This window comes from Meleagris gallopavo, chromosome 7 (assembly GCF_000146605.3).
Source record: "Meleagris gallopavo isolate NT-WF06-2002-E0010 breed Aviagen turkey brand Nicholas breeding stock chromosome 7, Turkey_5.1, whole genome shotgun sequence".
Taxonomy (NCBI): Eukaryota; Metazoa; Chordata; class Aves; order Galliformes; family Phasianidae; genus Meleagris; species Meleagris gallopavo.
The window spans coordinates 29,186,203-29,204,188 of record NC_015017.2 but is presented as its reverse complement, the minus strand read 5'-3'; the positions used below and the strand labels follow the sequence as shown (position 1 = coordinate 29,204,188).

Below are 17,986 nucleotides of genomic sequence, written 5' to 3'. Positions count from 1 at the left end.
ACAGCAGGGAAACACCCAGGAAGTTTACCTGCACGAGACCTCCTTCATTTGCCAAATACCTGATCATCACCCATAAAGAAAGCACAGTAGTCCACAGGCTTTCCTGAACACTCCTCACCCCAGAGATTCTATGTAGCTACACCTGCACATCCACCTCCCCAAAGAGAAGGGCAATACTGCAGCACACACGAAGAGCAGGCTGTGCACCACTCCACAGGGAAAGGTGACTTCAGTTTTGTACTAACGTGGGAAATGTTTTCTTCCAGTTCTTCAACTCTTTCCAAGGCTGCATTCTTGGTTTCAGCATCCTCCAGTAATGCTCCCACGTCAAAAACGTTATCCAGATATGCTTGAATTTGCACCTGCAGTTTGTCACTCTCTGTGTGTTTCAGTTTCTGTATAGCCAAAAACAAAAAGGTGTCACTCAGCACCAGCAGCAGCCTGAAGCACCAGAACTGCCCACAGTGCAAAGGGGAGGGAGAGCAGTGGGAGTTTGGCCACCTCCATCATTCAGGAACACACTCCACATTTCAGCATTAGCTGAGATCATACATGAAAAGCAGTCATTTCCAAAGACCACACGTGGAACCCGCTCATACTCACGTCCAAATACTCATCCAGGCCCAGCTTTGTAAATTCGTACTGCAGGTGGACCCGGAAGTTCATGTCCTCCACTGAGTGCACAACGATGTTGATGAACTGCATGCAAGCCACCTGCAAGAGGAGCCACCACACATCAGCACGTCACGGCCCTGAGTCACAGAATCATAGGATGGCTTGGGCTGGAAGGGACCTCAAGGACCATCAAGATCCAACCCCCTGCCCAAGCACTAGGGCCCTGCCCAGGGTTCCATCCAACCTGGCCTTAAACACCACCGGGGACGGGACCCACCCCCTCTCTGGGCAGCTGTTCCAGCACCTCACCACGCTCTCAGTAAAGAACATCTCCCTGATATCCAACCTAAATCTTCCTTCTTTAGCTTAAAACCATCCCCCCTTGTCCTATCGCTATCTACCTGTTGATAACACTCATGTTTATAAACTCCCTTTATATAATACTGGAAGGCTGTAATGAAGTCTAACCACAGCCTTCTCTTTTCCAGGTCAAATAAGCCCAGCTCCTTCAGTCTGTCTTCATAGGAAAGGAGCTCCAGCCATTTCATCACCTTCACGGCTTCCTCTGGACCTCTCCAAAAGCTCCCAATCCCACGCACTGGAGCCCAAAGGGATGCCAGTTCCCCTGGGCCAGCCAGCACTGCTAGGGACTGCATTTTGCTATGGCTACTGCCAAGGAAAACTGCTGTTTGCTATTCTGCAGCTTTCTACCCCACCAGTGTTGGGTTCAGGCTTGCAAAGACTTCATAAAAGGTGCTTTGTTATTTGTAGAAAACATACTTTTAAAACTGTGGTTTGCATCCCAGCACAGTGCAGGCAAGTCAAGGCTCTCAAGTAAAGGGAGCCAGAGCCCCTCGGACAGCAGGGTGAGGTACCTGCAGAAGGGCAGGAATCGTGCCTGAAGCCCCACAAAGGTTTGCCTCACTGAGGAATGTAAGGCACAGCTAAATCCCTCTCTGCACATCCCCAACACTCCTTCACCTCTCCGATGACCGCCTCCAATCTGCAAGAAGAAGAAATCTGCCTCATTCTTGGTGGGTCTGAGCAGGGCAGAACCCAACCACTGTAGATGCAGAGACAGAAGTAACACCAACCTCTCAACAGTTATTGAGATACTTCTCAGCTAGAGAATAAACTCCTGGGGAGGTGTCTGCTGCCCAGCAGCCTTTGACGGCAGGTGTGGCTGGGATGCCCACAGTGCTCCTCCCAGCCTGAGCTAGCTTGGGTTCATCAGGGACCGTATGGACGCAACAAGCCCTGTGACGTCTTCCTCCTGTCCCTCAGCACGTCCCTGCCTCTTACACAAACTATGCTGCTCATGCCATTAGCTTCTGAGTCTGTGCACAGCAGAAGACTCTTTCCAGCTCCCCTGGGGAGCTCTGGTTCCTCCTGGTGCTGGAGCTGGCCTTGGCCAGCTGAACGCTGCTGTCCTGTCAAATCACCCACTGCCAAGTTCCTGTATTTCAAAAGTGCTCTTGTTATACTTGCTTTGGCTCTTGCAGCACTGGGGCCAAAGTCTCATTTCCTTTCTCAGATCCTTACATATACAACTAAGGAATTTATCAAGTCAAAAAAATTAATCTAAGAAAGTTGCTTTTAAAATGAAGTATGTCAATGTCAACAACAGGAACCTTCCCTAAAATACTTCTGCCTTTTTGTTTCTCTTTCCTTCCATCAGATCAATGCAATTAACTGCAACCCCTTTCAGCTCCAACTTCACAGACAGCTTTCGTCTCCTCCATCTAGGGCAGCCTGAAAGCCAGCTCCTGCAGGAATAGCTCTGTTTGCGTTCAGCCCTTGCAACTACTTGAATTACTCAAGCTTTCACATTACATCCTGGAGATTTGGCTCCAGGACCTGTTTGATTCCATCCTGCAGAAAGGAAGGATTGCTGCCTTAGTACAACCCTGGCAAGCGGTGCAGCCCCGCAGTGCAGCACGGCAGAGGGGTGGATAGGAGCCCCAGCATGGCTCCTCACAGCCCCACAGCCCCTGCTCACCCCCCAGGAGCACACCTCGGGTGCTGCCCACAGCAGCATGTGGAGTGCATCAGGGCCAGATGGTGACAGGAACGAGCAGGCCTGCCAAATCATTTGTCATGAGCTCCCTCTTCGAGCTTTAGCCTTGCCAGACATTCAAGCCCTCGGTTGGTATAAGCAACACAAAGATGCAGGCTTTATAAGTATGTGGGCAAGTTTTAAAAAAAAAAAAGTATTTATCCTTTTTTGAACAATTCATCACTACCTTCAACCGACAGCCTGAGAGGACCAGGGAGTTTTCCTAAGATGAAACAGAATGCCCAGATGGATGCTGGATACTCACGGCTCACTGGGCTCATGCTCACACTCCCTACTCCATCATTATCACCACACCACTTCTCATCTTAACTAAAGGTGAGGGATGCTGAGGGATATTCTTTAATAACACTGGCCAAGGTAGCAAGCTGCAGGCTGCTGCCACTGTCTTGCTTCTGGCCTGCACTAAGCTGCACTGCTCTCCTGCTCCCAAATACCTCCCCTGTCAGCATGGGAGAAACGACTGAGTCGGGCTTTGGGGACAGACAAATCCTTCTGCTAAATTGCAGGCTAACTAAATATACATCTGAGAATACTCAACCAACACTGTGACTAGCAACATGTCCTTACTGGGGCTGCAATAATAAGGAACAAAACCAATGTAACATATCACAGAGTCACTGAGAGCAGCTTGCTAACTTTAGTACAATTGCAGAGATCTCTGTCACATAGATTTTTTTTTGGACTGTGAGTAAAAAAGGTCATCCTATCTTGCTCTTTTCATTTTGCCATCCTCCCACGGTGCAAGCCTGGCTTTGCCCATTGGGGCTGCAAGTCACCCACATCTTCATGACCCATAGGAGGCACCACACCAGATGATTTTACACCTAATTGCTGGCAGAAAGATGTCTGTAACAAAAAGCCTGCACCTGAGCAGTATGAAGTGTCATGCACGCTTAACAGAGACAACAGAACAGTGAATGTCACCAGGTGGGAAACCCTTCTGCTCTTCCCTCACCTCCAAATGGGATCATGTCATAATAATGAGCAGTGCACTGACCGTACCTGAGCTGCATCTGTTCTGTAATTAAAAATGGAAGTTCTGATCAGCATGACCACTCACTTGCCACAGACTTGAAGAAACGGACACAAAAGTATTTCTGGTATCAAATATGTAACCAGCTAGCTTGTCCTCACTGTCCCAACCCTCTGCCTTTCACATGTTTGCCATGTGCAAGTTGGCACTGTCATCTGTAGGTGCCAGTAAGGCCTTCCTCTCTTGCTGTTTTCTGCTGTGCTCCAGGGAAGTGAACTTGGTGAATAATCATGCACATGCACAATGAGGAACCAAAGTGGTGAAAACTACTGCTATATTTACCCCCAGATAAGGACAGACAGCTGCAATGAGTCTCTCCCACACTTCCCTGTCTGTGATTTTGAGGATGTTGGCACACGTACAGAATATGCTTCTTGATACTGCAGATGCTGCTATTCTGCCACATCGAAACAGTACACACAGCCAAAAGCTTCTTTCCCATTAACCTCTCTATGGCATTTCTTGGAGGTAATTAAACTGAAGCTAAAGCGTGAGTTATACAACGCAGTTTGGCATGTTAAAAAACGGTACTGCAATAATTTCAGGCCAAGGGTCAGAAGCCACATCCATCTGAATGCTGCACGTGACAGCAGCAGCACACAGAGCCAGCACCAAAGCCAAAGTCCACAGATAAGGAAAGGAGTGCTCACCATGAAGTCTATGTTGTTGTCCTCGTTTCGGAAGTGCTCCATCAGCTTCTCAAAGCGCTGTTTCTCTCCACACACCTACAAAAGAATCCCCATCTGTTTGTTAAACTAAGCTTGCAAGAGAGAACATTAAGAACATTTAAGGGCAGCCCCTGTGCTTGCTTAGTACCTCTCTGGGCAGGTTTTCTCTGTTAAAAATATTCTTTGTGACGAATCCAGCTGAGGTATCACAGCTCAACACCTGTGCTGCAATTTATATAAAGGTCTCTGCCTACCTTTCTTTCCCCTAAAAATGTAATGCACTGCTGGCACAAACGTACACAGCAGCTCCAGCAGGCTGTGCCACAGGAAGCCTCGGCCTCCTTATGGTTCAGAACTGGTTCTCCATTGCAATGTAATGTAATTAGGAAGAAGACCAGATTACAGAGAGGAAAAAGGAAAGCTATCACAGGCTAAATGAGGAGCAAAGTACATCAGCGTAACGATCAGCTGGTCAGAATTACAGAGCCTAACACAGGCCTGGTGGTAGGAAGCACATCCAACTTGAGAGAGAAATCAGATCTAAGATAAAGCAGGTCTCTGGATATTGCTTAAATCTTATTACTTCCCAGAGCCTCTCGGTTCGGCCCTAGTTTTCTCAGCAGATGGGTGACTTGCAGTCATTCACAACAGCATCACAAAGCACCAAATAAGCTGAAAAGCCAATGGGAGGGTGAGAAGGCACTGCTGCCCTCCTTTTGTGCGAAGAGCAAACTCCTGGGAACTTCCTTTCCTACCCAGGTATCAGCCAAACATCTGGGGAGTGCTGGGTGTTCCCACCAGGCAAACACAAACCCCGTCACCGTGATGATGGCACGAGGAAGCCAGCCACTTCCAACAGCGGTAGTAGCTCCAGTCAGCTACTGCCACAGCTCCTCGCTTCCCAGCTGAGAACACCAGCTACTGCTTCCCTTAGGAGCAGCTCATCGTGCAGTATTCCTGTGAAATGACCCAGTGGAAGGTAAGGAAGGACTGGTGGCAGCCACAGGTACTTCTTTAGAAGCTGAACTCTCTGGAGCAAGGATTTCCACAGCACCTCCTACGGTGCAACCAAATCCCCAGTGCAGGTTTCTACTCATTCCCCAAAAGCAAACTCTTTACAAAGTAAGCAGTATTATTACCATCTCCCCATTAGATTTCTCTTTTCAACTCCATCTGCCTTGCACTGTGCATCCCCACAGAGACAAAGGCCTGAGCTCAGGGGGAGTTCTTGCACAGTCTTTATTGGAAGCTGAATGGAGCTGAACATTACATCTGCAAAGCACCTCATGCAGTGGGCTGCTGGGTGATATCCCTCTACATGTTCTGCTGTCTGTTATGGCTGAATAAAATCTACTTCCAGTGTAAATCACACATCTTCTGTCATTCCAATGCAAAATTTTCCTAGCTGAATAATAACCCAGTTATATGTGGTCAGTACCTGACATCAGTGGGAATTCTGCCAGGGGATCTCCATCAGAGGTCGGTGACAGCAGTTCCAATGAACCACTCAATAACACACCATCAATATTCGTGGCCTCAACCCACAGCCTGCACACGTGGGCCCTGTGCAGGCCCAGCAACACACAGGCACCTGTACGCAGGGTGCGCTCAGACACTCACAAACACGGTAGTTAGAAACGCAGTGTGCTTCCAGCTAAACCCTAAAAACTCAGAAGGCAGAATAAGCACACTTTACAAAGCATGCACCCTCTGAAAAAAATGCCCTTGTTGGCCAAGTGCTGAGCTCAGGGCTGCAAGGAGGCTTCCACTAGGAAAAGCTGAAGAGAAAACCGGGAGCTGGCAGAGCCTGGGGAGCCCAGATGCTCTGCAAGCATCAAAGGCAGCAGCTCCCACAGTGCAGTTCGACTTTGGAAGCGTACCCTGGGCCTGCTCCAGCCCCTGCTCCAACTGAACCCAGAGAACCCTCTCCCTGAGCTGCCCCATAGGCTGCTCAGCTGCACTCACCCCTGCATTGGTGCCCAAGCCATTTACTTCCTGATACAGCACAGCTGAATGCTGCACTTCAGTCCAACCAACTGCAAGGCTTTCCTATGCTCCCTGTACCCTCCCATCCCCACAAAGCAGTCAGAGCTGATACAAGAGAAGAACAAAAAGGCTCATCTCAAGCTTGAGCTCAAAACAACCGTCCCTCTCTTGTACCCAACTCAGAAAAAATGCAACTGACAAAAAAAAGGTCCTTCCTGTGCAATGGAAGGAACCTAACAACGGCACACGTGATCACTCAACAGTAAAAGCCAGGACTGATTTCTGGGAAAACTAATGTGAACGGTTGCACGTGGGTGAGAAGAGCTGACACAAACAAGTCTGAGCCATTCAGGGCTGAGGAATTCAACGATGGAGCAAGCAGCAGCCCCAAGCCCAGCAGCCCGCTGCCACCCCGGGCTCCAGCAGCCCTGCCTGGGGGCAGCTGACAGCAATAGGAGGAGCAGCAGCAACCTGCAGCTTTTGGAGGCTGCTGGCAGCTATCTCACACCATCATCAGATGAGTCAGAGCTGGGAACATGTGCGCTTCAGGAGACAGCGAGCTGACTTTCATGAAATGATATAATTTATCCTGGAAGATTAAAGGGAGTGAAACTGTAGATGAAGCCTCCAGCCTGAAGATTGGCCCAAATCCAAGATGAATGCTGAAATCAAATCCCACCGCATGAAACCATATGTTGCCATTTCTATTTGAATACATTTCCAAGGTCTGTCATTTGCACTGAAAGTATGGCTGGGACTAAGAAAGACTGATCTTTCTTTTATTAGCATTATTCTATGTAAGAAGAAAGATTAAACGGGCTACCACAGCTATAAAAAATCTCTGTCTCCACTTAGGTTGCAAAAAAATCCTTTTAGGTTGCATCAAGCCCACGTCATTCTGGAAGAACAATGTGGCTTTATGGGAAACCACCCACGAAGGGTCCTGTCCTGGGAAGGGCTCCGAGCACTAACGAGGTACGCCCCGCTCAGATCCATTACGGAGGCACAATGCGATCCTATGAGGAAGCAAATAGGATCAGTTATGAAAACTGCAGTGGCAATTATACCTATACCACCAGGCAATGCTTTCAGGTCGCACTGTTCACCCCAAGACCACCCAAGAGCAAAGTTCAACCCACCAGCCCTCGCAGTGCTCCCACTCACATGGCCCCACTGCTAAAAAGCTCCAGAAAGGCAGCTGGGTTATTCTGAAAACAGGGCACTGCTTTCTGTGTGGTGTCAGAGAGTGAAAGCCAGGCTGCTGGGAGCACCTCATCCTCCTGTCCCGACTGCTACCTAAGGCACAAAGCACCACTGCTCTGCTGAGCAGAGAATCTCAGAGCTGTGGGGGTTGGAAGGGACCTCTGGAGCTCCCTGAGCCCAAGCCCACAGCAGCTCCCTACAGCAGCTGCATACACTGTCCAGGTGGGTACAAATATCTCCAGAGAAGGAGGAGAATCCTCACCTCTCTGGGCAGCTGTGCCAGGGCTCTGCCACCATAAGGTGAAGAAGTTTATCCTCATGTTTGTACGGAACTTTCCCTGTTGCAGTTAGCACACTGCTGGCTCACAGGCAGCCTGCTGGCCACCAGGACATCCAGGTCCTTCTCTGCAGAGCTCCTTTCCAGCAGCTCAGTCTGGTACCCCTACTGATGTGTGTGGCTGTTCCTTTTCAGATGCACAACCCACCCTGGCTCTTGCTGAACCTCACCAGGTTCCTCTCCACCCGTCCAGGTCTCGCTGAATGGCAGCACGGCCCTCTGGTGTGTCAGCCACTCCTCCCAGCACCATACCATCACCAAGCCTGCTGAGGAAGGACTCTATCCCTTCACCCAGCTGGCAGCATCAAGTCCATACAGAAAATGAAATCATTCTGTCTGCATTTACACCTGAGGTGAGTATGGTGTGACACAGCAAAGGACTTTGAGCCAGAGAAAACAATCCTCCGAGGGATTTAAAGCACATAACCTTTAGCAGGGGCTTAGTGCTACAGGACATTTTCTGTTATAGAACAGCCACCTACCCACGTGCTGCCCAGGGTCACTTCAAGCTGCTCCCTCCTCCTTCCCCAGCTTCTGAGAGCAGCCCCATCCCACTGCAAACACACACAGCGCAGCACACAGCCCATGCTGGACACGGTGTTAAGAACAGCCTGATGGATATGCAGCCCCAAAATTCCCAGAGCCTTTGTAAACCTTTCCTCCTGCCTGCACTGCTTTGTCCCAGCAGCACAATGCCTGCTTTCTCTGCCCCACAACAGCCCTCTGTGGGCAGCAGCCCCTCCGCAGGCAGGCAGTGCTCACAGGACACTTTGTTTTGACTGATGCTGCTGATATTTCTGCAGCGTGCTGAAGAACAACAAAGCAATTTTCTCCTAAGTTACTGGTTAAGCAAACAGTTGTTAATGCTTACTAGGTTAAAATACCTCGTGCTTCTCTACCAGCAGGGTTAAGGCTCTCAAAATACTGCTGGGAGGGAAAAGACAACAAATGTATTTACATTTTCCAGCACTTGCAAACTGTTTCTTCTCACGCTGAGCTATTACAATGGCCAGGAAGAATAATTCAGAACTGCTGCTTTCACTGCTGTCAGTCATTATTCTAAAAGGGAAATGTGACTCTGAATTAGGTACTGTGAAAAGTTAGGGCTGAACAACGTGCTCTCACTTGGCCGGAGTGACTACAGGGAGGCAAACAACGCTGCTGTGCCATGCCTCAGCCCACGGCTCAGCCACTCACACCTGCCATGGCATGCACACAGAGCCACCAGCAGACAGTGCGAGTTCTTCTCACCTGTCAGGTACTGCACAAGTCAATCAAAGTGATGTTAAACGAGAAGGCATCCTGGAGCTGCTCCTTTCTGATCCCAGGCTCCCCAAGGAACGACGCCGATTCTCTGCAGAGCACACGGCAGAGTCCAGATGTTGGACAACCACCAAAGGAAGAGCTGCCCTAAAGCTTTCTGGATTATCTGAATTCCAAGTGTCTTTTTGGCATTTTCTCTCGTCTTGCAGCAAAATGAGGGGTCTCGTGAGAAATACAATCCATCTTAGGAAAAGCACTTCTGTTCTATTTTGATGGACTAAAATTATTTCCCATAAGGAGAAGCACACAAGCACACCCTCACCTTTCCAAATGCAATTATTTTGGTAAATGCTTACATAATAATCAATTCAGCTGCTTTGCTGGATTAAAGCCAAAGCAGGCAGTGCTTCCTGCAGGAAGTGAGGACTGCTCAGGCTGCCCCTTCTGTGTCAGCACATCGCAGACAACTCTTCTTCCTCCTCGGGTTGGATCCATTCTAGAACTACCACTATGCCTACTGCAAAGGGAGAAACAGAAGAGTGGTAGAGACCTCTGGTCCTTCCTCAGAAACGCTTACTTGTTATTAAAGTACGTTCTGTATTTAAAATGGAGATTAATGAAAAGCTGAGTAAGGATGGAAGATTCTGCTTCACAAAATGCAATTCAGAGTGCTGTGCAAAAAATGTCACTTTCAGATCTTCACAAAAATGGAATTTGTATTTGCAAACAACAACAAAAAAAACCCACAATTTCTTTGTAACCCTTTCCATTACGCAATCTCATCAGAGCTGTTGGACTGGGATTTTTCTCATCACATCTGTAAATGTATTGAAGTCACAGAATCACAGAATGACCAGGGTTGGAAGGACCTCAAGGATCACGAATCTCCAACCCTCCTGACACAGGCAGGGCCACCAACCTCAAGTCATTCCTTTACTGGGTACCGCACCTTTAGTAAAAGAGTTACAAAGCATACAAATAAGACAGCTAATTAGAAATGCTGAAAAAAGATTTGGAAGAAAAGCCACAATACATAGGAGAACAGCTTTTAAGGATCGTTGAGCCTGAGAATGTAAGTTTCATTTAATGAGAATGTTTTGTTAGTTCTATTTCTGGATGCTCTTAGCAGTTTTCATACCCAGATTTCTCTGTAAGCACAAGGTCCTAAAGCTAACCCAATAGTCAGAGGTGTGCATATATATCCACTGGCATATACACAGATATATGCAGATCATAGCATCATAGAAACAAAAAGGCTGGAGAAGCCCTCTCGGATCCCTGCATGAAGTGCCACACATTCCCACACTCACTTCACACCCCCTGGATGGAGGCCTGGCAGGATGCAGGCTGCCCCAGCCACAGCCCCTGGGTGTGGAAGTGCTGTCTGAATGGGAGATGGGCACCTGCACCTCACTGCAGAACATGGGAACTGCAGGTTGGATACTCTCCTGTCCTTAGGGACATGGCTTAGTGGGCATAGTGGTGATGGAGTGACCTGGGCTTGGAGATTTTAGAGCTCTTTTCCAGCCTCAAAGACTCTATGGTTCTGTGATTCCCAGCTCGGTGTAACCTTCATCTTCCAGCAAGCTCCAACTGCGGCCAGATGTTTCCTATGCAATCTACTCTCTGCATAGAGGTGCTTCAGCAGAATCTGCTCCATGGCACCGAAGATTAAATGACATTCTCAAGTTGTACAATCTCATCAAAAGACAGCATCCTTCCTCGAGAAGGCAGCAGTGGAAAGAAAGGCATTTTGACGATGGCAAAACGTCAGGGAAAGAACACACAGCTGGACAGCTTTGGGATGCTGCCTTCTCTGCACCCCAGATCTGACATGTGGTGCACGAAGCTGTGCCTGTGTGCAGCAAGCAGAGGTGATGAGGGGCTGCATATGAGCACCACGAGGCTCCCACAGCTCCTGCTGGCCACTGCAGGCACATCAGGACAATGAAGCACCCAATGCCCACAGCCACACGGCCCCACACCATCCAGGCAGGGCAGCAAGTAGTGATGTAACAGCAAAGCAAAGCCAGCAGTAAGAGACAGCAGCTGTGTTCTCTGTATGACCACATGTGCACTCACACTATTAAAATGAGTTAACTCCTCTGAATAAGCACTAGAAAATATATCTTGTTTTCCAACAGTGCATTCAGCCCACTTCAGTTTAAATGGGGCTCAGGCTCTCAGCATCTTCTCTGTGACCCACAGCTCCTGCAAAGCCATCCTGAGGCTAACTCTCCTCATGTTCCCCCAGGCATTCTGCTGAAGTGCATTTGCTCATCCTCTGACACAAATCCCAGGCAACTCGGATAAAATGGTGTAGCCAGTTCTCACAAATCCATGGAAACAAGCACAAAGGACCCAGGAATATTGCTAAGGAAGCCCAGTTGCAAGTGGGTAAATGCAGGGGTGGTGGCAGGGCTGAATAGCTCAGGCAGCCCAAGCTGCCACAGCCACGCAGACGGAGTTATGCTTCAGTGCTGGGAGGAGGGGCTGCAGGGAGCACCAGCACGGGGCCAGGAGCTCACAGACACAGCAGGGCACAGGACTGGCCCTGGCCCCCACCATAGGCCATGTGTAACACAGGACTCCTCACCATTCCCAAAAAGGCAGCAGAATTGAGCTGAGCATCACCCAGCTCCCACCTCTTCTGCCCCAAACGACTCTTTCCCACCCGGATCCCATTTCCCATTACTTACAACAGTTCAGCCTTTTTCCCCATTGAGATCTTCTGTACCAAATACCCCCTCGAGCTCCTAGGTTGTCACACACTCCTGGCGGCTCCAAGATAACCACGTGCTTCCATTTCCAGAAGGGACCCTTCCAACATTATCCCAATTATTTACTGGAAAGAGAGCGTTGGGCGGCGTGCAGAGCTGGGTCCCTGCACACCAGAACTGAGGGTTTCAGTTCAAGTAAGTGAATCCCTTTCAAGAGACACCTGAAGTAAAACCACCCATGTGAACATCCTGACCCCAGACAGAAAAAACCTGGCCCCATCAAATCATTTTCAAAGGAAAAGCCATTTTCAAAATGAGTCCTCAACGAGACTCAGATCAGCTGTGGTTTCCCAGCTCAGTCAAACCCTGAGAACCAAATTCTGTTCTCATTTACATCACTGCAAAGCTCAAAGCCTAATGAAATATTTGATGTTCACCCTGATGCAAATGAGAGTTGAATTTGGTCTGAAGTATCCTGTTTTCCTCTTGACTTTATTGCAGGGTGAGCATGAGACAGGAGTTTGGCTTCCTTTGAAGTTATTTCATGGCAAGGAGATAGGGTGGCAGAGATCCTTCTGACAATCCCAGTGGCTGGGATGAAGGAGGCAAGGCACACTGCAACACAGGCTTATGGAAACCTGCAAACACAACCTCCAGCCTAGGCTGCTCGGAGGTCCTTAGTATTCCAGCTACAGAATCATGAAGGCTGGAAAAGACCCGTAGGATCACCAAGTCCAAGTGCCATCCCACCCCCACTGTGCACACTGACCACATCCCAGTGCCACGGGAATGAATTTAAAACATGCTTGAAACTAATACTGAAGGCTGCCCAGGAGGAAATTGGAAAACATCAGCACACAGTGAGAATAAGCAGAACAATTGGGTAAACAGCAGAAGAGCTGAAGGAGGAAACTGGAAAGGTGGAATTCCCCTCCTTGCACAGCTGCTTCTCCTGCTCCATCCAGCAGCTCCACAACCAACAGCCCAACCAGGCACCAGCAGCAACAGAACAGAGCAATACTGGAAGACAAGCTGATGGGGCTACGTAAGAATTTCTGCCCAAGTCTGCCACTGGATAAACCAAAGGAGGAACAAACTATAACTCCAAGCTCCAGCCCTGCAGACCTTTTCCCATTGGAAACTGAACGCCTTATTTTCACCCTCCCTGCTGGGCAGGTCCCACCAAGCTGAGGCTGCAGCCCAGCACACCCTGGTGATGACTCCGCTCCATCTCCATGTGCTGCCAATCCCCCCAACACCACAGCTACAGTGGGGACATGTGCTGGGCAAACACAGCAGCTGTAAAACAGAGATTGGTATCTCTCCACCAGAAGCAACTCCCAAAACATTAAAAGAAGGGGAAAAAAAGAAACAACTTGGCTTGTTGATCATCTGCACCAACCACCTATGGCAGCAGCAGCTATAAGGAAATACCTGCTGCATGTTCATACACAGTCCAGCCTGGACTCATCAAGTTTAACCATTTTTGAGCTGGTAAGACTAGATTCATTTCCCTTTGATAATAAATCCACACCTATACCCAATATTCACAACAACTGGGACCGCAGCTTGTTTGGGCTGCATTCCCACACCAGTAATTCTGAATACAACCTTCCCAAGTCCCATTAATCACTGTATGCAAACGTGATACACTTGGATGTATGCAGACACAAAGGACAGTTTTGCACCAGAATGCTTGTGTTAATCTCAGCAGACAGGGGTACAGAAACTTGATTTCTGCATTTCCTTACAAATAAAAATTATTACTGATAACAAAACCAGGAATTTTGCTTCTCAAAGGCTTGTGTAAACAGCCCTGAAAATGAAGGATCTACACAGCAATTCCAGTTATTTCACCTAAAAGCATACAAACACATTCGGAGTTAGACCTGCAGTAAAGCTCTCCAAATCTCCATTACTTTTTCCCTTCAGGGACACAGCTCAACTGGCCAAAGGGAAAGGGAGCAACTCACAGACAGGATTCACCCTGCTGGGATTACAGCTCTAGAACACAACAGTGCAGAAAACGATGGCACTGACACCGCTGCTGCCTATGCATGGAAAATCTGCAGCTTATGGAAAACCCTTAGTCTAAGAAATGGAGTTGGATGTGAAAGCTCTAGCTGAGAGCTAGGAGAACTAGAGACACACACACGAAATTCTGACAAAGCCGAACACCTACCTCCTTGAAGTTATCAAATGCAGACAAAATGATTTCATGCCCTCCTCTGACGAGACAAACAGCAGCCAGGAGCTCTAGGACAAGGGCCTTTGTCCTGCAAAGAAAGCAAGCCAAAGCAGTCAGTGACAAGCTGGTGAGGAATACCTTCTACCTGTTTGCAAAGTGCTGTGCAGGCACCGGGAGAAGTACTTTGCATCCAGTGGTTCAGCCTCTTGAGACAAGCAAACCTGCAGGACACAGAATGCTGAGCAGCATCTGATCCAGGGTAGTTTGAGCCTCCCAGGATCGTGCAACTCTCCCCCATTTTAATACTTCCCAAAAGATGCACAAATTTACATCACAAATTGTAGTTGAGGAAATCCAAGCAAACCAATGGTGTCTGCATCAGCCTGGCAGCTGGCACTGTGGGAGCTCTCCTGCACAAACCCTCAGGGGGAGGCACAGGGGGCAACGCGTCGCTGCCAGGAGCAGCCCATGCCTCAGCCCCTCTGTGGCCAGGGCTTTTAGTTCTATGTGCACTGCCCTGATGCACATCTCAGTTATTCTCTGTGACAAGTTGTGTTACTCACAGCCACAAAAAATGCAAGACGTGGTTTGCTGAAGTGAAGGCAGGGTGCCTTAGCACACCTCCCCCTCCAGTATCTGAAATCTGGGTGCTGACTGACAGCTAAAACAGTGTATCAGGGAGGGGAGGATACAACTGATTGCTGAAAGAAAAGCATGCAACACTTGGTATAGCTCTGACATAAATAATCCCCAGTTCTCTCTTACAGAGTTCACGTAAGGCAAAAGCACCAATGGGATCTTACAGCCAGATGAGCTGGGAGCAGATACTGAAACCATGCAGACACACATGAAATTAGTCTCATGCTTGAGCATTAAACCAGATGTTGCAGAAAAACAAATACCTTTTGGCTTTCAAAGTGTCAAGGTTATCTTTGGAAACCAGATAAAATGTTCACTTCCCCAGGAAATTTTACACGGATCACTTTCAATTCTTACTCATCCGTTTTTTTGTCCTGCCACAAGAAGAAAACCCAAGCTCTTTCAGACAGGCTTGTGGAGCTCTCCCTATGGCCCACTGGCAACATCCTCTAAGGGCTGTGAGCTACAGAGATGCCAGGAGGATGCCCGGGTCTCAGAGCCAGGTGCAGCACCCACTCCCCTGCTGCATCTGTGATGGGGCAGGGATGGGACAGGACACTGCTGTGCTGGCATCATTTATCCCTTAATCACCTGGAAAATTTAGTTTCTTCAGGAAAATCCCATGCAAAGCTGCTCCTGATCAGCAGGGTCTCCTCTGCACTGCAGCAGCAGTTGAACTTGAGCAGCAAAGGCAGAGCTGCAGAGTCAGCAGCTTCTGAGACCAACGGAACCAAACAGCAATCGCCCATCTAACTGCACTGTAACACAAACTGAATCTGAGTCAGAGCAAAGGCTGATTTTCGCTACACTTTGTACATAAATCCATGAAAATCCTTCTACTCTTCACTTATCTGCTTCTTAAACTCTCTAACGGCAAGCACAGCCTACCTGGGATTCTTGTTGTTCAGGCTTAGTGCAATTTCGTTAACGGCATGCGGGTGTGACATGACCATATTGAATCCATACTGAAAAGAGAAGAGGAAAACATCGTTTCTGCTCTGAAACTGAAATGATTAGTTTTAAATCCCAACAAATTACCCGTGTCTGACCGGATCTGGCTGTTGAGATCACCAAGACGCACTCAGCACATTCCTATCTCACACCATGCCCATCACTCCCCTGTCACCACCGTGCCCAAAGCGCTCGGCCTGCACACACAAAAGGGTCTCAGGGCTGATCCCACCCCACTGCCAGCCCCTCTGCCCTTCCTTCCCCAACACTGTTAACGCCGACAGCCAAGAGTGCAATTCCCTCTCTAACAGGGGATGTGCAGCTCAGCTGCCAAGATCACTTCTATAACATGCATGTTGCCCCGGAGCAACTGCTGCATGGAGCTACTGCGTGAGTCCTGCTGGGTCTGCTTCCAAAACCAAAGGAAGGAACTGCTTTGGAAAACACAGCACGGGTTATTACCACAACTGCACTGTTGCTTGCCACCTTCCCATCAGAGGTAGGGAGCTCTGTCAGAGCTCCCGTGCAGCAGTGCCAGAAACCTCCTGTAAGACCACACAACTCATGCCAGGCTTTCCTCGAAGCACGTAACTGTTAGTTGTTACTGGTTTAGCAAGAAATCCAGCATCTCAGAAGCTACCTGGGCATGCCATGTGACCACAGCACGCCTCCAAGTAGAGAAGAAACTGGTGGAAACACGATTAGTTTGATGCAGTTTATTCTTTGATTGTTATCACAACAGCCTCGCAATCGACATGCAGCAAAGTGAAATCTTCTCTTTCCCAAGAATGTCTAACGAGAACACTTCAAAAATCCTCCTATTTCCTCCAGGTTAATGCTAAATTCTGAAGGCAGTTATTGTGCAGGTGCATGTCTAATGGTTAGTGCCAACAGAGCCCAGCACTGCAAACAGGAGCATGCGTGTGCTCTTATCTGTGTCCTCACGTGTGCCAACCGTGCGGGTGCACAAGGACTGTGCCAGGCAGCTCCCAGCTATGCTGTCTGACAATAAGAATTTCATCCTTCACATCAGTTTCACCTGTATCATGTGCAGCTAAGCTTTCCCCCCAGCAACCAGAAGAACGAAAAGGGCAGTACCTGGTAGTTCATGATGGCACGTAAACACATGATGCAGACGTGAACGTCGTCTTTCTTACTCACTAGTCTGGAATTTTTTAGAGTTCTTCGGCTTGGCAAAGTATTGTACCTGCAAACAGAAACGGCCTCCGTCAGTCACAGGGCTATTCTTAGGTGGGAGGAAGAAAGGAAGAGGAATGTTCTTCTACTGGCTTAAATGCACACATTTCCCAGTTGTGTGGAAAATCCAAGCAGCAGACAGCAGGGAAGTGCAGAGCATCCCGACAGAGATGGGCTCTGTGTTTCCAGCTGTGCTCTGCTGGTGCACACTGACCCATACAAGCAACTGCACAGGCTTTTAATGAAACTGAACGTTTGTAGGCATCAGCAAATGTATTAATTTCTGGTGCATTTTGTTGAAGAATTGTGCCTCTCTTCTGTTCTGCAGCTGAGCTTCCCGAAAGCTCTCCAAACTGAGGAAATCCAGCCTTTAGGAACTGTCCCCAAACAGAGGCATTAATTATCCTAATTGTAACCCCTAGCTGGTAAATCAACCTTGAGTTCAATTCAATAAGTACATGGAATAAAACAAAGGGAAATCTTTCAATCTGCTGCTTCTATGGCATAGTAAATGAAACCCACATTTCAGCTCTTCCCAAGATGCTGCTTATTTTCTTTAAGGAAAACCATGCTTTGTGAGCTGAGCACAGGAAATTGGAGACAAGGAGACAGGCTGCCATATGAAATACATGTATATTCTCACAGCCGTGCACAGCACTGAATAAGCAGCAAATTTTTAATCCTAACTTACTCCTATGTAAGAGAGAGGTGAGAACGAAGTGACAGAGCCTGAGGCTGGTCCTGCATGTCCCCAGCTGCAGCCCAGCAGAGGGGCAAGGCGCCGACACACTGCAAATTGTCACACTCCGAACTGAAAGGCGAGGAAGCAAGCATAAAATTCTGCTGAAAGGCAGGCAGAAGGGAAAGCAGCATGACGCATGTGCAGCTGAGAGCTCTGCAAATTCTGGCATTTGTTACACAAAAGAAATTTGCAGATGAAACTTGACTGGTACAGTAAATACTGGAAAAGCCAAGGCTACTTCAGACAACTGCAGCTTCATCCCACCAGTGCCACTCTGCAGCCTGGGCAACAACCACAGCAATCTTAGAACTATTAAGGCTGGAAAAGCTCTCTAGGATCCCCATGGCCAAACCTAACCCCCCCCCCC

General features: G+C 48.5%; 1 protein-coding gene across 6 annotated transcripts in view; it reads right to left on the bottom strand.

Moving 5' to 3' along the window:
• FMNL2 (formin like 2) overlaps positions 1 to 16,914 on the bottom strand; it is a 35,714-nt gene extending 18,800 nt beyond the window's left edge. For 4 of the 6 annotated variants that reach the window (XM_010713965.3, XM_010713967.3, XM_010713964.2 and 1 more), the window contains exons 1-6: positions 16,779 to 16,914; positions 15,618 to 15,694; positions 14,085 to 14,178; positions 4,376 to 4,450; positions 604 to 714; positions 246 to 395 (exon numbers count right to left, since the gene is read on the bottom strand). In XM_010713965.3, the coding sequence (XP_010712267.1) occupies positions 246 to 395; positions 604 to 714; positions 4,376 to 4,450; positions 14,085 to 14,178; positions 15,618 to 15,694; positions 16,779 to 16,808 (537 nt within the window). In that variant the 5' untranslated portion in view covers positions 16,809 to 16,914. Of the gene's footprint in view, positions 1 to 245; positions 396 to 603; positions 715 to 4,375; positions 4,451 to 4,541; positions 4,562 to 11,881; positions 11,906 to 14,084; positions 14,179 to 15,617; positions 15,695 to 16,778 lie in introns of those variants that run through there. The other 2 variants (XM_010713968.3, XM_010713970.3) reach the window with 2 other exon arrangements.
• Positions 16,915 to 17,986: the final 1,072 nt, after the last annotated feature.